This window comes from Melospiza melodia, chromosome 3 (assembly GCF_035770615.1).
Source record: "Melospiza melodia melodia isolate bMelMel2 chromosome 3, bMelMel2.pri, whole genome shotgun sequence".
Taxonomy (NCBI): Eukaryota; Metazoa; Chordata; class Aves; order Passeriformes; family Passerellidae; genus Melospiza; species Melospiza melodia.
This window is the reverse complement of record NC_086196.1, coordinates 38,703,286-38,725,800: the sequence shown is the minus strand read 5'-3', so window position 1 is coordinate 38,725,800 and position 22,515 is coordinate 38,703,286. Positions and strand designations below refer to the sequence as shown.

Genomic DNA, 22,515 nt, shown 5'->3' with positions numbered 1-22,515 from the left:
TGGGCGCAGGGTGGGGGGGAATATAATTAAAAGACAGCGAGAGTTTTTCTACTTTTTAATTTTTTCAGTTTGTGACCTAGGCCTTCTTTATAAGCTGTTTCCAGAAACAAGAAGCAGATCCTCCTTTCCTCCGTGGGGAGCAGATGAGGATCACTCAGGGAAAGACTTCCCAGGGAAGGACCTCTCGGATGGCTGCACACGAATGCTAAGCTATCGGTACGAAAAGCACAGCGGCCCCCTGCCTCTCTCAGCCAGAGGCTCTGGGACGTGTGACAGCACCACAGCCGCCCCGCCGAGCGCCATCTCCCGCCCGACTCCCGGCCGCTGTCGCTGTGGCAACGGCGCCATCTTGGCGGGCGCCGGGCAGAGCCCAGCGGCGGCGGGCGCTGGTGCGCAGGCGCAGTGCGGGCGGCGGCCGGCGAGGGGCGCAGCGGCGCGGGGGCGGTGCCGGTGCCGGGGTCGGTGGCGGCGTGACGGGTTCTGCCGGGAAGATGGACGAGTTCCAGGCGGCAGAGGAGGTACGGCATGGGGAGCAGGCGGAGCGCAGCTTCCCGTCCGGCGTCTCCTTTCCGGGCCGGCGGAGGGTCTCAGGCGCTGCCCGTCCGCCCCGGTTCCCACCCCTCGGCATCCCCCGCCGCCATCCCTGTCGCCCTCCCCCGGGGTGGAGCCGCGTGTCCCGGCACCGGCGGCAGACGGGCCCGGCCTTTGTTCTGCCGCCCCCGGGAGCAGTCCCTGTCCGGGTGTTCACTGGGCTCCTCCACTCCGGCTTCTACCCCTGCTGCTGCGGTCCCTCGGGGGAAAGGCGTGAGGGGTGTGGTGGCCGCGGGCTGGCCCCGCAGGAGCAGCCGAGCGCCGTGCTGGGAGGGCGGCCGGTGCTGTTTGGGCCGGGGCAGGACTCGAGCAGGCTGTTTCTGTGCGGAAACAGGAGTCCAGCCTCTCGTCTGCGTGTTACGGGCACACCGATGGGGCTCCCACCCCATTCACAAGATACCGAGTGGGATAAATCAAGGGTCTCAGTCTGTTATCGTGCCAAATGACCCCCCGATGTCCCCCCGCTAAGGAGGAAGCAGCCCGTGCTGCTTTTGCAGAGGGACAGTGCCACTGAGCTGAGGGACAGGGTCACTGAGCTGCTGCACTGTCAAACAGCCGCGGTGTGACACAATAGCGAAGCAGCGAGAGGGGCGAGGTGTGTCAGGCTCGTCCTGTTCTAAAAGCCTCGTCCAGGGCCTGGCCTGTGTTACAGTCACACACTGGGGTTTTTTTCAATATATAATTAACATACTTGAACATAATTCTTACAGCTATTTTCAGAAAGGTCTCCAGAATTATTATAGGGCTGTAGTACTGCTCTGCAGTTTGCATGTGTTGCTTGGGAGCACCCTTTTTAAACAAGGTGTTGGAAACATTGGCTGCTTGCTTTGTGCCAGGGAGGTAGGGCAGGGAAACTGCAAAGTAACCGATTCTTTCCTCGTTTTTTAATACAAAATTTTTTATGTCATCTTATTAAAAGATGACATAAGGAAATATTTTATTATTAAAATTTTCTTATTAAAAGATGACATAATTATAAATCGGGTAGTGTTGTGTTATTTCATAGTCCAGTTACAGCATATATATCCCAAATCTGGATATCAGAAATTTATGTTCATTTTTGTCATTCCAAGAAAGGAAGATGGTTGAAAAGTGACATCAGCCCTAGAAGTGAATTCTCAGATCTCTCTATTGTTTCAGTACAAATTAGATTTCAGAATACCTTTGAGAACTTGGGTTGGATTTAAGTAATTTTACTTTGGTGTGAACCATGTTTGTACTCACTCTGGCATTCCTAAGCAGATTTTGTGAAGAAGAAAACTGTATGTGGTTTAGCATCTTGCTTGACAGCAGTCTTCATGTCTGCCAGCATAGCATGTCTGCCATGCATATTCTTAAGCTCTGTGGGAGAGAGTGTTTTTTGATAATTGTAGCTCTTACTTGGTTAAATACACTGGTGCACCTGTAAAATGCAGTATACCATGAAAATAAATGAGGCGTGTTCAAATTAAATGCAAGTCAAGAAGCTGAAAATAAAAAACAATTTGCCACAGCACATAAAAGCTTTTTAAAATGTTGAATTGTACTTCTAGATGGGTACAGAAAAGGAGTTGCCCAGCTTGTCTCCCAGGGTGTGCTGTTCCTTCCGTCGTGGGGAATGACCAGCTTCTCTCATCTTTCTGAATATCACGTGTCATTGAAGCTGGCTAGACTGGTGTAACTGCATCCTGAATTACAGTGTTGTTTGTTTCTGTCAGCTGGGGAAGCTGACTGACCTCCCAGTGAAGATCCATCAACAGTTGGATGGATTATGTTCATCTTTACATTCTCACTGGGTCTTCTGGAATCAATCGGTTTGGCTTCGGTGCTGTTCTTTAGTGCTGGTGTGAGGTGAGCTGTGAGACACCAGCAGTGGCAGGGTGGGCTGTGAGCACGGGGTCCCCCCAGTCACTGCTCCCTGGCCCTGGCAGTGGCTGCTTGTTCTCCCCCTGACATGGGAGGCAGCAGGAAGAGCAAAGGGAATAAAACAAGAGCACACAAACCACTAACCCTACGTGTAAATGGGTGGTAGTCTGAAGATCAGTCAAATGCTGGGGCCTTCACTGTCTGATTCCACGTGCTTAATCTCTGCTCCCTGAAGGCTGAGGGTGCAGTGAGCTACATTTCCCCTTTGGTTTCCAAGGAGCAGCTTTCCTGCCCTAGGCTGAGCCTGTCAGGACAGTTTTTCCTTCAGCTCTGAGCTGAGATCCTGCCCACATCGGTGCCCTGCAGATGTCGGTTCCGTTTAGCTGCCAGCTGAGGTTCCTCTGTGAGCCCACTGTGATGTGCAGACATTAATTTCTGCTTTGGAGAAAGGGGAATAGATGTGAACACAAGTGCCATAGTTGTTATTTTCAAATGTCTCCAAGTTAAAATTTGAAAGCTTTCTTTACTCAAAAGGCCAGCCAATATCAGTTCATCTCTTACTTTTCATTACTTTTCTAAGAACTTGACTGGGCTGAAGGAGCTAGAGTACATATATATGCAAATAAAGGCAGACTTGGTATCTTTTGACTTGCTAGAAATCTGACAGGGATAAATTAAACTTCTAATGCATGTTCTTAACAGAGCTCAAACATCATAAACAGAAGAATGTGTCCCCTCATTATATAAAATTCTTCTTTCTCTTTTGTAGGCTGCCTTTCTTGTTGATGAAGTCAGCAGCATCATTAAAGAGGTAATTTAAACATTTTCACTTTTTTGGTGTGGAAATTTGATATGTTGTATGATGTGTACTAAAAGGCATTCAGTAAAATGTGATAACTGATATGTAATAGATTTCTGGATAGGTTGCTGTCAGAGTGCAGGTAACTGTGGATTTAACCAGTGTATGGACCTCAGTGGAAATGATACCAAGCTTTAGCTGTGATTTATGTTACAAATCCAAGAGACATTTAAAGTAATTTCATAGACTCCTCTCTGGTTGCAGTGCACTCCTATTAGAATTTCTAGGGGGATGTCTTATGTTAAACACTGTAGAAATAGATTTTATGTTTTAGTAAAATAGAGTTTTTTGTAGACTGTCTGCATATGCGTGTTACTGTGTTCTTTCAAGATGCTTTTCTCCAAAGTGAATTGTTTGTTTGGAATGATTGAACAATTCTTGTTGCTAAGAAACATGAATTTTCTGTCTAGAAAATTTCTAGCAGGATTTGAAATTCCTCTTGTAGACTAGTGCAGTCTTTTTGTTGTTGTGAAATAACTATTTTGGTCAAACTCTGTAAATTGAATACACATGCTTTAATACATACTCCTGTCTCTTCTGAATTCAGTTTTATGGTTATTTTTGACATAATCTCTGTGATGAAAAAATGTGCCAATGAAAAACATGTAGGTATAGTGTACTTTTATTTATATGTTAAAAGGGGAACTATCCTCATAAGTAAAATGGATTATTTGGCTGGAGGCTTATGCTCTGTTAGTAACCAGCAACTATATATGGGTCTTCTGTTTTAGTCTGGGGGTTTGTTTCCCAAAAATGATTCTGCTCTAAAACTGGAATTAATTTCCATAGAAGAATATGTGTGAATGAACTGTGCCTTTTTAAATTCTCTTCAGGACTGTTTAAATGTAGGGCTCTTTTCATAACTATGGCTGTGGGACTTCACAAATAATATTAAATATCACAAAATGAACAGAGTGTGGGATGTATGATGACTTCTCCTATGCCTGGCTCAGACTCTGACCTGCATGTATTAAATAACTGAAAACACTTCCAAGAGCCAGTGTGGAGCAGCAGTATTTGGGATTTTTCTGTGGATATGGGTCCATGTTGGGAAGGGTCACTGTGTGCCTGGCAGTGGATGAGGCTCCCTCACCTGCTTGTCCCCCGCAGGCCATAGAGGGCGCTATCGGCGGCAACGCCTACCAGCACAGCAAAGTGAACCAGTGGACAACGAGCGTGGTGGAACAAACCCTGAGCCAGCTCACAAAGCTGGGGAAGCCCTTCAAGTACATCGGTGAGCTCGGCTTCCCTTCTCTCTGGAAGCTGGCACAGTCACATGCACATGTAGGCAGGGGTGGGGGAAGATCTTAGGAAGAGCCTTGTCTGTAAACTGCTCACAAGCATGCATGTTTGCTTGTGTATGTGTGTGCTGAGCTGAGCAAAAATGGAGCTAAATGTAATTAATGTGTGTGAGAAATTAATCAAAACTTCTCTACTCACTAACAGTGACCTGTGTGATTATGCAAAAGAATGGTGCTGGGCTACATACAGCAAGCTCTTGCTTCTGGGACAACTCCAGTGATGGTGAGGAAAACAACTCTTGGATTTTCCAACTAGCAGCTTAATGCCAGTCTCTTTAAGACTAGGCAGCACACTTCCCCCCCACCCCAAGTGTGTAGTTTTGGAGTAATAGCATACTGTTGGGTACTTTTTCCATTTGGCTGTGATGCTAACTGGGCTGTATATGAAATGCTTAGCTGTTGTGAAAGGTTTGTTATTAAGATTCTTAAAGGAAACAAGTATAAAAATGCATATAGGGGCATGCATGTAATCACTTCAACTTCCTTCTGTTTCTGAAACCCTTATTTTTGTATTTGCAGGAACCTGCACTGTGAGATGGGAGAATAAGACCATGTACTGTATTGTCAGTGCCTTTGGACTTGCATTATAATTGCCTTGTTCATTCTTCTCTTTTCTATTCCAGCACTTGATTCCATCTCCACTCAAACTGTGATTACCTGAAATTGTTTTTAAGGCATTTTTTTTAGTAACTTTTCTTCAAAGGTAGAAATTTGAAAACATGCTGTTACCTGTTTTATGTTTGTACCTAGTACCATACCAGTGTTTTCTATACTTTTTTATCACTTAAAAACTTCTCTTCAAGGTGCTAATACTGAAATCTGCTGCAGTATAAACACTTTCTCTACATTTCTTTTCTTAGACCAATATAAATGAGACACTGACTTTCAACTTTGTACTTTTGGTTAGCATTAAATTATTGAAATTCATAACCATTGGTGTGATTCATTTAAACTTAGATCTTTTGTTATTGGGGGAAAAGGTTTCAGTTTTTTCAATTCTCTTCAAGATAGTCAAGGTAAATACTGCAGTGCAAAGCACTTTCATAATTTTGCCAAAGTCACGACAAATTTGCAAGAAAATTAGATTATGTTTATCAAAAAGTAACTTGGCATTTTTGGGACCTGTTTAATCTTTTTGTATGGTATTTAGAGCATGGAACAAGAACTACCTTCATTGAACAAAGACAGGTAAAAATTTTTTTCCCATTCTGGAAGTGCTCAGCAAGCTGTACCTGGGTAATCATTCACTTCTGCAGTCAGTTACATGTGTTAAGTAGGTCTTGAACTGACTTGCTACAGGCCCTGTCAATTTTGCTGATAGTGAGGGTGATGAGTTCTGGTAGCTGATGAAATGTGATCCTTTCTGAAAGGGGAAAAAGCTGCCTTGAGGTGATGTGACTAAATGACATGTGAGTAAGTCTTCTTCCTTCTAGAGTAAAGTTGCAGAAGAATAACAAGTAAATAAGTGTTCAGCATAGGCTTGGGTAATGTTTTGTCAGCTAATTAAAGAAATGGGAGCATACTATGAACTTCAGAAAACCTGTACCAACAGCTGTGCTGCTTCTGCAAGCAGTAGCTCACTGCTAATGAAGCTGAAAGAGTTACAGAGCCATGTGGGAGAGCATCTCTGGGCTGGAGTCAGTTTGAGCAATCTGTGATTTGCTTCTTTGTGGGAAGCCCTGTCTAATGAGTTCAGAATCTGGCTCTCAGCTAGAGCTGTTCAAGAGAGAGATGGTTGCTAATACAGCAGTGATTTCACAGTCTGGAGAGATGTAATACTACAAATTCAAATGGCAGGAGAGGATTTGTTTGCCATAGTGTTATGTGCTCTGTGCTCACTCTGCTCAGTGTAGTCAGACTGTGGAAAGCCCTGTGCTAGGCAAGGTTTTGACTCTCTTCAATCCATATCTGCTGTCAGAAGAACAGAACAGGTGTATGAGACATCTAATAGAGCTGTAAGGCTTCTGTATTTCTGCTGGCATTCCATTCTGCTGACAGCCCTGTAAAAGCATCTCCTTCATGACAAGCCACTTCATTCTGTTCACATAATGTCTAGTGAGTGCTACAGGCTCTACACAGTGTGTATGTATATACCTTAGCCTGAGGAGCACATCCCTTACATTGCTGTAAGAGAGCTTTAGTACAGATCCAGTCTTCAGTCAGAAATGATACAACACCTGTAAAAAAGAAAATATTAAAAGCAGATTGAATAACATGCCTAAAACAGTCATCAGGGTCAGAGAGAAACTTGTTATGAAAAGCATAAATCCTTGCTCTCTTGAGTTGCTAAGGAAGTTTTTCATCTGGATGCTTAGATACTTTTTCTCCTTTCCATCATGCCAGAATGATGCTAGCAGTGTAGTACCTACTGAACTATTTCTTTACACTTAAAAGAAACAGTTTTGTGCACTTTGAGTTTTTATTTGCTTCTTGGTCATCCAGACGTTCCTTGTCCTTTGTTCATGTTAAGAATAGCAAATCCCTTGAGCTTTTGGTGCTTTTTGGTTCATGCATATGCTGAGCTGCAAAAAAACCCCAACAAATGTTTGAGATGCCTGTCAGTGTAAAGGCTGCATGGGAGGAGAAACCCCTGTTGCATTAAAACAGGAGATGCATTACAGAAAGGCAGATACAGTTTTATAGATGGTTTTAAATGTGAGCAATAATCAGTACTTCCAATGTAAGTTCTAGGATACAGGAAGGGGGTTAGAGGCTGTGGATTTTTGGGTGTTGGTTTCCACTCCCATGATTCAAACAGTGCTCTTCTTTAAAATTGCATGTTTTGGTGTTCTGCAGTAACTGATTTTTAAATTTTCATTTCCTTAGTTTTAAGCACTTTTTCCAGCCAAAGTAAAGCATTTGGGTGATAAGCTGGCAGAGTCCTGGCTCTAGGTAATTAATTTGCCTTAAAAAAAATAAACCCAAACTGTGGATGGAGCATTCAAGGTAATTACACAGTCAGTCACTTGCTTATTGCCGTGGCTCTTCATATGATTACAGCTACAGAAATGGGGGGCATGGCAGTGCCAGTCTGCAGGGGAGGAGGAGGAGGAAGGGGGAAGCCTTTTACTGTTGCTGTCACAGTCTGACCTGTGTTAACTAAAACCTAAGGAAATGGCTCCAGGATTAACTGCTGCTAAAAGAGCACTGCCCTCTCTGATACTACAGCCAGGAGTAAGCTGCATATGCATTTACACAGGGAAGTTTGTGGCCATTTTGTTCAGCACAGATTTCAGTCTCCCCTCGAGCTGATACAAGAAATGGCATCACCCCAAACAGCAGGTGATGTGCTATGAGCAGATTTCTGGAAGACAGAGCTGTAAGAAGTTGATGAATGACATCAGCATCTTCACTCTCTAAACCTGTTTTTTATGACTGCTATTAACATCCACCAGGAGAATTCTCACTGCCAGCATGGCCACAGCAGGCTTTGCAAAGCCACTGTGAAGCCATTTGAAAATGCTCGGTCCCTTATGAAACCTGGCTGGTGTATTAAAAAAACTTAGCAACCTGTCCTTCCACCTTCAACTCTGGACAAGGTAATAAACTGCCCCCCACCAAAAAAAAAACAATACAAAACATCTGCAATAACACAGCTTCTTGGATCCCATCATTATGCAATTAACCAAGCTTAAATATGCATTAAGATGCATATAAACTGAAAATATGTATAAGTCATGAAAACAGTTTATGAGAAGGAAACTAAAATTCAGTAGAAGGAAAATAAACCTAGGATACAATATAAAGATATAAAACTTTATTATGAACATATTTAACAATGATTATGCACATAAAGTCTTCCAAGAAACTTCCTTGAAGTAAAATATTCCGTTTTCCTTCATATTCCACATTAGCATGAAGTTTTACAACATAAATGGATAATTTGCTGTTATTAGCACAACTTACAGATACACAGAATATTTAACATGTCCTCATGCACACTTTCTCAAAGCAGCATTTAATTACAGCTTCTCATTAAACAGAGCATTTATCTTACACATTTTTATACCATTTTGGTATACAATTTTTCCGTATTTTCATTTTACATATTTACAAACTCCTAAAAAAAGTTTTACAGTAATGCAAAAGTTATTACTGGCATAAGCAAAAGGAAATGGGTGGGGAAATCAGGTGACTATGGATGAAATGTTTGGCTCAGAGAAAGACTACAGATTGAAGTCTTTCCTAGCTGGAACTATTCTCCCCAGTACTGGTACCACAGATCCAATGCACAAGCTGTTGCTCACTGGTGTTAAGCCTTGGCTGCCTCTTGGCCGCTCCTAGGAAAGTTTCCACCAATTTCAACACCAACTGTATTTGTAAAGCAAATACTACAGAAAGTAGTTGGTATGACTGGCTTGCACTCAATTATTGATTTCTTAGAAGTCCCTTGTAATCACTGTGTACATGGAAGTCTTGCAGTAATTAATGGATGATGTCTCCCTTAGAGCCAGGATCACTGTGTGCTGTGGGGCCTTCCTGTGTACATTTCTTGTTTTGTACAGCTGCAGTAGTGATGCAAATAACTACTTTAGCAGTAATAAAAGGAAAGCCAGGCTAGCTTCTTAAAAAGAGTTCTTCTGTTTGACCCTTAGATTTCAATACTTTACTCAGAAAGTGAATTTATGCCACCTACTCCCAAGCTGTTTACAACCCATATTGGAATATTCTTCAAATACTGTCTGCTGTCCAGTCATGGAAATAAGAGGAGTCTTGCTAGCAAAATCAGTTCCTCATCTGCTTCACTGCTTTTGGCATCTTACTGTATATTGAATTTGATGCAACAATGATTCAACCAAGCTACCATAACACTGTAGCACTTCCAAAACAGAAAGCTATTTTGCATGGCAAACATTGCTTAAATATAATCTCTAAAAATGACCACAGAAATTATTTTCTCACTATTTTCATAGTGAGATACTTCAAGTACACATTTCCCAATCTTAGTTTTTCTGTTTCCACTTTGAATATAGTGATGTAGTGAAGTGAAACAAAACAGCAAGAGAAATGGGTTGAAAACAGCTTAAAAAAATAATCTCCAAGTTAGATTAAAATATGTTTTTAGTTAATGAAATCTCAAGGCATGACACTATTTGAGTTAACTGTAACAACCAGTGCAGACTGTGATAAGAAACACTGGTGTACTTTGCACATTGGTCAAATTTTATCTTTCATAACAATTTAGGAGAGAATTAAAAAATATCAGAGGAAAAATATCTGAGTATATAAGAATCATGTAAATATCAGTTTTTGAAAACCCACTTCCTGTACTCACTGTTACTCCAATGAAACTTGAAAGGATTTGGCTTATGTAAACAATGCCAAATTGGTTGCCAAGTCTGATTCTGCACATTCAAATAGGGAGAGTTATCTCAAAAACAGTAAAAATGAGAATGGACTCTACAATTTTAGGATTCAGAGCATCTCCCATACCCTTTCAAAATAGGCTTAAAAGAAGCGCTGAGGGTACCTTTTACTTTCTGGAAAGAAAACCACCACTAACTTGAATTACTTCTTTAGTGTTTTCCTATATGTTCTTCTAAAGTAATACCGACTAAGAAGGTAAAGAGAAAAACCTGCCCTTCCTCCCCAGCAATTTCCTTGCTTTAGCCATACAGCAGTGCTTTGGCTTCCAACAAAGAAATGATCCCTGGCATAAAAAGGTTTTAATTTCAGGTACTCCCCAAAAATTTCACAGCTCCATATAATTTTAGATAGTTTTCCCTCTCTCTCTCACACGCACACAGTCTCAGGACACATCTTTAGCAGAGCACTGATTTAATCTGAACTATTCTATGACAGCAAGGGCACAACCACATGAAGCTGGAGGTCCTTTGGTCCTCTCTGAGTGAGTTGCTGCCTTGTGCAGCCTCCCCTTCATGATCCTGAACAGCCACCAGAAGGTCACTGCAGTGGACATGGTCTAGAGCAGTTGTTGCATTAAAGCAGAACAAATCTCCTTTTTCCCCAGTGTGACTCAGCAAGTCTAGCAGGACTTCATTGCACTATTCTGCTTAAACTGCTTTAATGATGAACACAATTCCCTAGTGCAACCCAGCACCATAATGTAGTAGATTAACAGTGCTTTTGGGAATCTTCTAAAGCAGCAGGGCATGAGAAATTTACAGGAGTAAATCTCTATTGTGAGTACATGAAAAAAGGAGATACTTTTAGAAACTCAAGTATCTGAAAACAAAAGTAGTTACAAACAAACATCTTAAATAAAGAACCAAACAATGGTGTAGGAGAAAACCAACTTCTAAATAGAGAAGCAGCAGCATTGTACAAGGAATATTTAATTCCCATATAACTTTGTTCCAGCACAGACTGGAATACAGATAATCACAACATGTGCTAGTAAGAGTTCCCATCATACAGGTGGCGACTGGTATGACAAAGCAGCTGAACTGTGCACAGAACATGCTCACAAGCTGACTCTCAGGCACGTTCAATACATGAGCAACTACAACTGTTCCTAGCATGTAGAGTAACTATCTAGAAATACAACTTAAGGGAAAACTGATTCAGGAAAAAAAACTCTAAAAATGAAATGTTTGGAAATTTGAAACTGTAATTCCTTAGAAAACCTTCATACGCTATTCTCTGCAAGTAACAATCTCCTCCAGCATACAGGAAGACCAGTAAAAAGCCAGTACTGGCTTCCCTCTGAGATTTGTTGTGGCTGAAATAATTCATTCAATTTGAAAGGGCTGTTTAAAAAACCAACACAGACACTTCTGCTGTGGCAGTAAAGCATGTCATGAAACACATAATTATACAAATAATTTTGCACCACTGAGATTATTTTGGCTCAGCTCACTACAACTTGCCTATTTGCCCGTATCTTCCACTTATAGATCTGGTAAACTTACTGAAATGTATTTTTAAAATGGCCTTAAGTCTGTATCACTTATTTGAAGGAAGAATAGAAAACTTGTGTCTTCTTGCACTGATTAAAAAAACCCAAAACACTGAATTCACTGCCTCCAGCTCAAAAGGCTAAGGTAGAAAATTGAAAGGGAAATGAGGCACTTCATACCACGGCGGACAGCATACAAAACAGCTAATGCAAAATGCAACAGATGGGTGGCAGTAGGCTGTACATCGTCCTAAAGAGAAAAAACAACAACGAAAACAACAACAAAAAAGAAAAACAACAACAACAAAAAAACCAAGCAAACCAAAACCGAGCGGCAAGGAAGCAATTTGAAACTCAGTATACAATCTGTGAGACTTTAAAACAGAAACAGATGAAGATTTTAGTCCACAGACATCTTGCTATTAGGCATTTTATAAGACATGTAAAAATTTTGGTTTCTTCAGTTTTCACCACAACCATTTCCATCATTTGTTTTCTCAGTTTTATCCTTGTAAACAGAAATAGAAGCAGAATGTCCTTCCTGGGAGTTGGTGTTCAGGTGACAGCAGACTGTAGGAACCCAAAGAAGTTGTCCACCTAGGAAAACTTCAGAACTGGCTGTACTCCAGATGCACAAGTCTGTCTGCACTGAAACCAGTCAATCAATCACTGTCAGACTCTTCTTTATACTTGGCTCTAATAGCTTGGCCATTCTGAAGAGGCATCTCTTCATAGTCACTCCTGTGAAACAGACACGTGTTGTAACTTCTGAACATGGTGTTCAGATAGGAAGTTGAAAATAAAGAGGAAAGTTCTGAACTACATTGAGGCATAAAATTGTTACTTGGGTAAGAAGCTGGTATCTGTTTTTCTTCCTTGTGGGAGCTATGAACAGCACATGATTTTCCTCCAGAGGATGATGCACAGTAAAAGTTATTCCAGTGAAAGCCATTTTTCACACAGAACAGCAAGAAGCAAGCTGGCACTACCACTACTCATCTAACTAACCAAAGGCAAGCTATCCCAGCATGAACTTGTTCAGGTTACTGCAGTGTTGGCCCCATCCTCACTGTTCCAGCCACTTCAGTGTCTTTGGTAAGAGGTGAAAACATCACGGGTGTATTTCAGTGTCAACACAGGACACCTGATTGGGATGGGTCTCAAGTGCTACTGTAATTCTCATATCACATAAAATCATCCAAGTCAAGGAAGTTTTGCTAGACTTGATTATTCTTCATTCAGTAAGTGCTGGAGACTTAAAAAGCACCACTCTCCTTGCCTGAAGCATTTACATATGAGATGGCTCTTTGCTAATTCCATCTGACTCCTGCAGTCCTTCCCAATGTAAAAAGGAAGCCCTTTCCCTTCACAGCTCTTACTGCATTCACTCCATGAGCTACCAGCATCATAATACCTTCTTACCTGTTTGTTTCAGTGCCATGGCAATCCCTTTTAGAAACCAAGAAAAAGAAAAAGCATGCATTCTCATTGTATTTCTGTTTCAGAAAAGGCTATACTTCTATTCTTTAGGCAGAAAACTTCCAATAACAAACCCTTCACTTAATTAATATGTAAAAGAATATTACAAAAATAACACACCAGAAGTAATTCTCCACAGGTATTTTTTAAATCTTACCCATAAATCACATCGTCATCTGAATCATTCAGCATAGAAAAAGCAGGATTGTCTTTCAACTGTGATTCTGAAAAACACAAATAAGGGTTAATTTAGTGTGTTAAATAAACATGACTGTAGTGCTAACTCAACACTGTAGCAACAGACACAACAACTTCCAAGGCAGTCACAACCACAGTTCAACAAAACTATATCAAATGGCCAAGGAATTCTCTCCTTTAAATTCACTACCCTTCAGCCACATAACTGTAGTGCTCTTAAGAGTTAAAGAGATAACATAATTATCTCATTTTTAGATAAATATTCTCTATGTTGTCTGTTCATTTCCTCCCCTGTGCAACTTCCCATGTCATATTTCAAACTGCACATAAATTGATTATTCTTAATCAACACTTCATATGCATTTAAAAAGCACAGACCTCTTGATTAATTTCTAAGCTAAAAATACAGTAGACCAAAGCAGGAATTCCTTGACTACAAGTCAGTGATTATCCAGTTATTCTCTATCCTTGAAAGAGATGAAGGAACAACTTGCACCTTTATGGTGAGATGAAAAGAAGCACATACCTTCCAATTGCTATTTATGACAAGTCCCTCTAGCTTAAGGGCTTAATTTCTTGCATAATCTGTGCTGCTTAGCTGCAGTTCATAGTTATATGCAAGTAAAATTTGATCTAGCAATTTGCCATAGCAACTTTTTCCTGGCATTTTACCTTCTGCTGTCCACAAACAAATAGTTCTGCAACCCAGCAGAAGGGGTGCTTTATCTTTGGGTGCTTTATCTGCATCCAGCCAGTTCTTTTTCCATTCTGGACGGAAAAATAGCATTTTCTGGAACAGTTTTGTCCATCTCAACTCTAAATTAGAGAAAGAACAAGCTCCACTATTTAGTGCCTTCCCCCTGCATGCTCTCAGCATACACAATACAACTGGACAGGTTGCTAGACAATCTCAGGCCTCCTTTCCCATGAAAGGTTGGGCCACATCATCTTTCCAGGTCTCTTCCAGTGGTTCTGTACCTTGAACAGAATGCTTAAAGCAGAGAATATACTCAGCAAAAATATTTATTTTAATGATCTTTATCTTTTGGTGAGGGAAATGCTTTATAATCATCATGTAAGTCAGACTGTATCCTTTATATCACAATGCAAAACCAGAATTGCCACTGACTCAATCCTTTGTCCCTCCTTACATGGGCCCTGTGCAGCCCTCCCCCTAGCAAGTTCTCCAAAATTTCTCCCGTATTAGAGATCAGTTTCACTCCTACTTTTCCAACAGCACTTGGATTTCAGAGTCCAGTTCGCCAGCATGCATGTATTAATTTTTGTTAGAACAAAGTACAAATGAAGTGATGTTGTTCCTTAAGGGCTCTCTGTGAGTCACCTCAAAGGTTGGTGCATCACATGCAAACATCATAGTGACTGTAAACTTGAGCTAAGTGCACAAGAATTCAAGCCCAGCTAATCAGCTGATTACATTTTATGTGTTCCTTCACATTTCCAATACTATTTGCTCAGGAGCAGTGAGTGCAGCTTCTGCTTATGTTAACTCACAGCAAACCAGAACAGTAATGAGACAACCAGAATCCAAAGGCATTGCACAGCATCTGCTAATATGGCAGCTCTTGTCACGCAGGCTGCCAGACAATGGCTCACACTTACCATATAGTGCATTCTTCGAGGGGGAATACACAAAGGCTAATGTGTAGAGATAAAAGTTCAATAACCCATAAAATGATAAGAATTCTGCTGGTACTAAGTGTTAAGGATATTGCTCAATATAGTTCCATACATATTAACTTTGGAAACAAGACCCAACCCATACACAGGCTGTTTCAATGGAAAGAATGTTTACCTTACTCAAGTTTGTGAGCATGAGTGGCTAAACAAAACTGCATGTTTTAAATTCAATAACAACTAATGTACTCAACCTATCTCAAGATAAAGCTCCCATTGAAAACAAAGCTTTAACACAAGTAACATTTGGGGTGGCACAGTCTGCTCTTGAGCAGTGGAGTGTATGGTCAATCAAACAGTTCTGCTTGAATGCTGAAAGAAAGCAGAGTAAGTTGGGTGTTCAGGTGGGTTTAGTTTGGTTTATTTTTCAAAAAGTTCTTCCTTGGCACACTGATGAAGAAGGGAACTACATTTGGATAGAACTCTGAAGATGGTTTCTTGCCATTGTTTTAGGTGAATACTAAAGGTTTTATATATTGTTTTCTCCTACCTTGCAATTCATATCTAAGCTAATCAGCAATCAGAGCAGCTGCAGTCATACAGAGCAAGGATCTCATGGTTCAGGGCCAGGAATACAGGTCACAGTCCTGCTGGCAACAGACACCAGCAACAGTCCTTCCCAAGCCACTTGAATTCTCTGTTGTGACCTGTATCACATGTAGACTTGGACCAATACACAAATGTATTTTCACTGACATCAAAACTATTAATTTCTCATATTTTAATATGCCCCATGACAACTGGTAAGTATAGAGCAAACAACTGAAGCAGGAAACACAGCCAAATCTGCCATAATATCTCATTAAAATTAGTTAGATATGCATAAGGTATGCATAGCTAAGACTTCATTCCTCTTGGAGAGTATCACGAGCAGTTGTGATGCATGTCATGTGGACACACTAGACTGAGACAACTTTTACAAGAGCCATGGCAAAATGCTGACAGGAAATCCTAAACAAAACAGACTCAACTACAAGAGTCCACCTAGAAGTCAAAGGTCTCAGTCCTAGGTACATCATTTTAAAGCACCTTCTGCAGGAAAACAGATTACCATTCCTACTTGAGCTCTCTCACAACACAAGGATATAGTTCTGATAATGAGTTGACAGCTCAGCAACAAAGTTGTCCTGTAGAACTTGTGCTCCAAAGCGTAGGTAGAGTATAACAATGCTGTGGGGAAAAAAATAAAGCATATAGGTACTGTGTCCTTAGGCTGCAAAATTGAAATAGTAGGTTTATAGAGAAGTATACCAGAGAGTAATTATGTTAACATGCAGATCACTTATTTTAAGATACATTTGCTTAGCTAGTTCTAAATTAAGAATGATTCTTTTGTGATTAACAGTTAGCATTCAGCTGAGAAAAGCAGAAATCCTCAGATTTCATCCACTACAGACAATCCAATAGTCAACAGCTATTTGAAATAACAGCTTGGTGTAGGGAAAACAGATATTAACAGTAATGTAAGAAATTAACAGTAAACTTCTACTTTGACTAAGTGAAGCCTACAAAGCTCCAGAAGAGCTCTGCCAAGTGAACTTCTAAATCTTGTGCACTGCCATGGTAATCAAAATAATATGAACTTAGCTCAAAAACCTCAGAAGGGTTAAAAAATTAAGAAACTATTGCCATCACAATAATATTAAAAGGCATTCTTCAGTTTCATTGACTAACTTATTACAACAAACTGTATTTAAAGCCCCGGAAAAAAGGTTAGAAAAGTTAGAGTACTAACAAATGTACTTTGAAAAGCCTTACCTAATGACAAGCACTACAAAGGTTAATGCAGTCAAGAATTTTAACCTGAGATCTGAAAAAGATTGAGAAAAGTTGTTATCAGGGAATTTACACCTACATCTAGGAGAAGCAAGCCTGTTTGGGAAGAATCAGAAGAAGTATTCCTTACCAACATAAGGCATGTTTCGGAGTTCTGAGCATGCCCTCACTATCAGGAACAAAAGGTAGAGAATGTATGTGGTTGCCACCACAAGGAAGAAGATTTTCATTCCCTATAAGGAAAGTGTTAGGCTTTATTATTTAATAAGACTTCATCTATTCCTTCTTCTGTCAACAGAAATAATTAGTTCCCAAAAGCACAACACAGAATGGTCCATTTATTCAGGGAAAGTAGGCTCATGAAACAAGGATGGTGATACATTCAGGGAGGTTTTTGGGGAATGCAAAGAAAGGATGCTTAATAAAAACCAGGATTTTGTTAACTGAATTCAGAGTTGGCTTAATCTCAATAATTCTCTAGAAACACAGCTCCCAAGAACAATACAAGGACCCATGTACATCAAATCTCCCTTTACAACAATAAAGTCTGAAATATACTAGGGATGGAGACCTTGGCGGGAGTTAAGATGTACAAAACTGAACAACAGACTAAAAATTTTTTCTTTCAATCCCAACAAACTTGTGGTGTTTAGTCTCCAGATCTGCAAGACAATTTACTTTTCTCAGTGGGACAGATATCAATATGGTGTATTCATGATCTAAAGCAAAAACTAAAGTACTCTAGTCAGAATAAGACTGTCTGACCAGCATTTTCTGTTTTCTAAACTGTGTTATACATTTTTATAAAAGAACAGGCCTGTATCTCCTCATATTGCCTAAGTGTACCTGACAATTGGACAGCAAGAAGTAATTTTTGACTTACCTGGAAATTACCTGTGTCAACCCTGTATTGATATGTAGGGTCATGTACTTCATTCACACTAGAAAAGATTCAAAATTAAAAAGTGGTATTAAAAATGCACAATTCCAGACAAGGTTAAAAAGACATGCTGACCAAGAACCAACTCACAAAGAAAAGGTTTAAAGTTACTATGTACAGCTTATAACAAAAAGGTTTGGCTGTGTAAGTTGGTACAATGCCATTAATTCTAATGGAGTCATGACAATACCATATACAGCAAACTAAATTTGAAGAAACATGGAGGATTTAAATTGGGATCATGTCTAATCTCCCCACTTGTTTTTTAGAAAATGTGTATCACGTAAATTCTTACAAGCCTTCAGGATTTCTACAAGTCTTCATGATTCAGTGTCTACATTTTACCCTTAGAAAATTGTGGCATGAGGCCTTCCTTCACAGCAATTTTACTAATAGCATGAGCATTTCCTGCAACTGCACTGCTTTCAGTAATGCACAACGGCAAGGAGAAGGTTAGAAGGTATCTTTCTTCTGAGAGATAAAATAAGGGACAAGCATCTGAGACTAAAACAGTATAAAACTACAAATGTACTAAAATGGATGAAGTTTTCTGGGTGGGGAAGAGAGACACCTTTAAACACAACAAACTGGAAAAAAGGGAGAACCACTAAACCAAGCAAAATAATAGAGTTCTGAGCAAAGACAGCATAGCTTGACTAAGCCATGTCAGTACCAGTTGTGCAGGTTTAATAGCCAAGAAAGTCTGGTCAAACTATGTCATAATTAGCCACAGAGAAACTGTTGCTTCAGCTACTCAATTAGCTACAAATGCTAATTGAGCCATAGCACTAGAGTGATTCTTGTAGGGAGCCATAACATACTGACAAAGTAGAATGATTTCTACATCACACTCAGATTTATGAAATTATTTACTACTAGGTTGTCCATGGAGAACTGTTTTCAAATCAGTCACAATTTGCACAACAGAAAGATGAAGAATTTGAACTCCATTCCTGTATCACAATCTGAGCATTAAGAAACAGATACACCAGGTACACACAGTATTCTCATTCTTGAACACTCTCAGCTCATATTGCACAATACATTTGAAATTACTCACGTTTGCCATATTCCCAGTGTAACAGAGGCCAGCCACAACAGTCCAACAATAAAGAATTTGGGCAGATAGAAAGTTAAGCACTTCCTTTCCCCCTGTCAAGAAAACAAGAGTGTGGTGAAAGTGTGAACCCATACTTCAGATTTTATTTGTTCTTTACAAAGTAAAATAACTGTCATCTTTGTTTCACTCAATGTGAACTGGATTAAGAGACTCATCTTTTGTATTTTTATCCTGCACAAGTGACTAAAGAAGACATTATATTGTATCATCATTTGTGTTAATAAGATGAATTAGAGTTGGAGCATCCTATTTATAAGGTCCCACATATTTCACTGATAATGCAAATACAGGCATAGGCTCCAGGACTCCTATTTCTCTTATGTAGTATTTTAAATTAGTTTAAAAAAAACCAATCAACTACCACATACAACATCAAAACTCTTCAAGCAAGAATGAAGCATAATGGCATCATAATTCTGACAACTGTCTCATCTATTGCATTTAGGCTTGGTTGACTCAAAATAATCTACTTCACCATAAATCATTCTAACTCCAAAGCTTCATATGTCACATTGTACTTTATGAATAAAATAAATGTTTGTTTTCTAAGAATTTGATTTCATTCTTGTCACCTTTTGAGAGAACTGAACAAAACAAGTCCTGTCTCCTCAGTAAGTAGAAGATACTGTTGCATCTCTTACCTGTACTCTTATACCATGGTAAACACAAAGCCAGAACAACAACAATGCACACAGAAACAGTGACTGGAATAGATCATCCAGCATTCCAGGAAACCAGCTGTTCACCAGAAAAGAAAGGGGGAAAAATGGATCTGTAACAAAACAACAACATAAAAAAGACTAAACAGAGAGAAAAAAAGCCTTTCAGTATGAAAAGCAAAGCAAAATCTAACTTCAGCAGAACAAAAAAAAAGCCCAGATTTTTTCAATTTACCCCAGTAAATGAAACTGGAGCTTCCTTTATTTTCAATAAAGTAACAAAGAAAATGGTGCCTCCAGCAGCAATCCACTCTGCTGTAGGAATAATCTTGAATGGTTGCCAACATTTCTAGAGGATTTTAGGTTTTATTTGACTTTCTATTAAACTACTGTTAATGGTGACAATCTAAAAAAATATTGTATAAATAAGATGCAAATATTCTTTTGGTACTGCTAGAAAGTGCAGAATTTTTTTACTGGACCAAAAGTAGCCTCCATTTTTAACTAAAGTGTGAATATCTGAAAAATGAAGACAGCAGACAAACAGAAATTGAAAGGTTAAGTATGGCAAGCACCTATTCCAATCAGAGCTTTAAATAAATAGTTGACATCCATGTGACTGAGAAGAACAAAATCCACCCACTCATGCCCTTGAATTTGCTACACTTGGAAAGGGCTGGTTTTTTTTTTAATTTAGTTTTCTGAAGCTTTATAAACAACTGCTTATAAGTTCAAGGAGAAATTCCATTTTGCCTCCTCTTTTTGTCTCTTCCTTTTCTGCTTCTGTTTTAAAATGGTGCCTTTCCAAAAATTCAAGGATACAAGTACCATTGTAAAGTAGCAAGAGAGGCAGTAGGATGGACATCCATTTCTGTTCAATACCCCAGTCTCTCATGGAGAATTTCCGCAGGGAATGTGCGAACAGACACTGTAAAACAACAACAATTTGTAAGGAAGGAATACAGCCTTCAATGGTTTAACCAGAGCTAGGGCAGAGTTGAGCACACTGCCAAGGCTACTTCATGAGGCCTTTGCACTGAGAACACTGTAAAATGGACACTAGGTCACCTAGTTTCTATTTCAAGTTTGCTCACTGACCCCAATGCAAATTACTTTTTTCTCAAGCAAGCTGGGAAGTGAAGCAGCCAGTACCTGAAAATCAACATGTGAAAAAAAGGATGTTGCCTCGTTACTGATCACACACTATCAATGACTTCCACTTGAACTCACTTTCTAAAAAAGCAGATTGCATTTTATATTCACAATTACCTGAGCAACGTCACCTGCAAGAAAAATGCTATGGAAGCATGTAGTACTTTGGTGTCCCTATTCTGAAAGTTCAGGATTTTTGATTTTAAGTTGGCTTTTTTTCCAAACACTTCTTTTCCAGGAGCCAAGACAGGTTAGAGAGGAGACATCACCTAAATCATAGCATAATTTAGGTTGTAAGGGACCTCTGGAGGTCATCTGGCCCATGCTCACATGCCAGGCAGTGATAACTTTCATATTAGATCAAGGTCAAGCAGCCCACACTCTGGCCATCCTACTCCTGAGCCTACCTACACTGCAAAATAATACTTTCCTTTTGTCATCACAACCTCCTTTGTCTAAGCAATTTTTTTCTGTTTAATCCAAACCCAGAGTTTAGAAAAACAAGTTTTCCCACTTATCCTATTTTCTTAATATCCCTTCAATACCACTTGTAAAAACATAAAAGCAGCAACTACATTAATATTTCAGAAACATTTTTACACCCAGTCAGTGACATGTCAACTTTGCTGCCTGGGGTTAAACTCCTAAACACAGCATCACAGAGCACTGTTATCAGCTGTCTACACAATAAACTCCAGAAAAGCTGCAAAGGACTCTTACCGTGACCATAAAAGTAAGAACTACAAAGACAAATCGGAACCAAATCTCCACTTGTGAAAAGGTTGGATTGTAGGTCTTCCACTAAAAGAAAACAGAAGAGCCCAATGAGTAATATTCTGACAAACTACATATGACATCAATAATCAGCACTTTACTGCAGATACCGAAAAGTTCTGTGGCTTTTCAAAATTTAAAGGTATAACCAAATTCCACTGTGTCACCATGGAAAAATAAAGATAAATTTGTAATCACAGGACAATCTGACAAAAAGATAAGAAAAGCAGCCTAATAACCTTGCTTCTCTTTTATCCTGCCACTTCCTAACATAGTGCTGTCTTATGTAAAGCACTCTCAGGACAAATAGGATAGTCTCCATTGATCTCACTGCACTTTCAATCAAAGTCTGAATGCCAATAAATGAGTAAATCCAGTGTGTTGCTCTGTACTACCAGGGTCAGATGCATAAATTGATAATGAAGAAGTCAGAAAGGTACAGGTGTACTTCCTGTCAGGAGTCTGTTCTTAAAGCTTACTCACTTGTCTCAGAAGTTCAAAAAGAGAAAATCATGTAAAGGAAGGATAAGTAGCTTACCAGAAACACAGAAATCTTTACACAAGTTAAGGAGGAAAGCCTCCTTCTTCTACTCTAGTTATTAGAAGGCATAGATATTAATTATAACATGTCAGTTTACATAAACTCTGCTCTGTTGACAATTTATCTCATACCTGGCATGCTTCTGAAGCCATTTTTGAAATGTAAGCTCCCTGGCAAACACATGCTCTGCTCATCTGAACAAGCTTTACCTTTCAATGTATTAAATCTGTCAACATCTGTCTTGTCTTTTTAAACTGTAAATGTAGAACGAAAATTATATGTAGAGAAACTTATTATACAAAAGGCAATCCATTGATTTCAACTGAGATCACCACAAACAATTACAATAATGAAATAAATGTGACAATTTTAGTTGCTGCAGGAAAGTTTGGGTTGAAGTTGTTTTGGGATTGCATACAGGTCTGCCTTAAAGGCAGCCTGCAAAGGAAGATAAAAAACTGTACAACTATAAATGCCCCAATACTATGTTCTATTTTGAAATCTGGAACTAAAGAAAGGGTTTGCAAGCCTAGGGGATTTTTCCCCTTAGAGCTTTTTTTTTTTATTATATTCTTTAAGCACTGGAGTATTAAAAATACTAATATTTAGAAGTTAATTTGGTATGTTAAAAATATTTTTCCTTTACAGGAAAAATAATTTTGGTTGCTACCTGCTCTGACACAGTGAATGCTGTATACAGGTAAATATACCAGAGTAATCTGTATT

At 39.6% G+C, this 22,515-nt stretch overlaps 2 protein-coding genes across 4 annotated transcripts in view; one reads left to right on the top strand and one right to left on the bottom strand.

Moving 5' to 3' along the window:
* Positions 1 to 422: 422 nt before the first annotated feature.
* Positions 423 to 5,527, top strand: DYNLT1 (dynein light chain Tctex-type 1). The gene is made up of 5 exons (XM_063151374.1): positions 423 to 518; positions 3,206 to 3,247; positions 4,406 to 4,529; positions 4,742 to 4,819; positions 5,116 to 5,527. The coding sequence occupies exons 1-5, from the start codon at positions 492 to 494 to the stop codon at positions 5,184 to 5,186; spliced, it is 342 nt and encodes a 113-aa protein (XP_063007444.1). The 5' UTR covers positions 423 to 491; the 3' UTR covers positions 5,187 to 5,527.
* Positions 5,528 to 8,338: 2,811 nt separating this feature from the next.
* Positions 8,339 to 22,515, bottom strand: part of TMEM181 (transmembrane protein 181) — a 33,840-nt gene continuing 19,663 nt past the window's right edge. For all 3 annotated transcript variants that reach the window (XM_063151371.1, XM_063151372.1, XM_063151373.1), the window contains exons 7-17: positions 21,195 to 21,275; positions 20,151 to 20,250; positions 19,305 to 19,435; positions 18,604 to 18,695; positions 17,487 to 17,544; positions 16,734 to 16,836; positions 16,586 to 16,637; positions 15,915 to 15,997; positions 14,753 to 14,842; positions 13,092 to 13,158; positions 8,339 to 12,196 (exon numbers count right to left, since the gene is read on the bottom strand). In XM_063151371.1, coding sequence (XP_063007441.1) covers positions 12,118 to 12,196; positions 13,092 to 13,158; positions 14,753 to 14,842; positions 15,915 to 15,997; positions 16,586 to 16,637; positions 16,734 to 16,836; positions 17,487 to 17,544; positions 18,604 to 18,695; positions 19,305 to 19,435; positions 20,151 to 20,250; positions 21,195 to 21,275 — 936 coding nt within the window. In that variant the 3' untranslated portion in view covers positions 8,339 to 12,117. The remainder of the gene's footprint in view (positions 12,197 to 13,091; positions 13,159 to 14,752; positions 14,843 to 15,914; positions 15,998 to 16,585; positions 16,638 to 16,733; positions 16,837 to 17,486; positions 17,545 to 18,603; positions 18,696 to 19,304; positions 19,436 to 20,150; positions 20,251 to 21,194; positions 21,276 to 22,515) is intronic.

What these genes read in the sequence shown, in the direction of transcription:
- DYNLT1 (XM_063151374.1), top strand. Translation starts at nt 492, where the DNA reads ATGGACGAGTTCCAGGCGGCAGAGGAG. An exon ending in TCAGCAGCATCATTAAAGAG is followed by an intron (nt 3,248 to 4,405) that starts GTAATTTAAACA and finishes TGTCCCCCGCAG; the next exon opens with GCCATAGAGGGCGCTATCGG. An exon ending in GAAGCCCTTCAAGTACATCG is followed by an intron (nt 4,530 to 4,741) that starts GTGAGCTCGGCT and finishes ACTCACTAACAG; the next exon opens with TGACCTGTGTGATTATGCAA.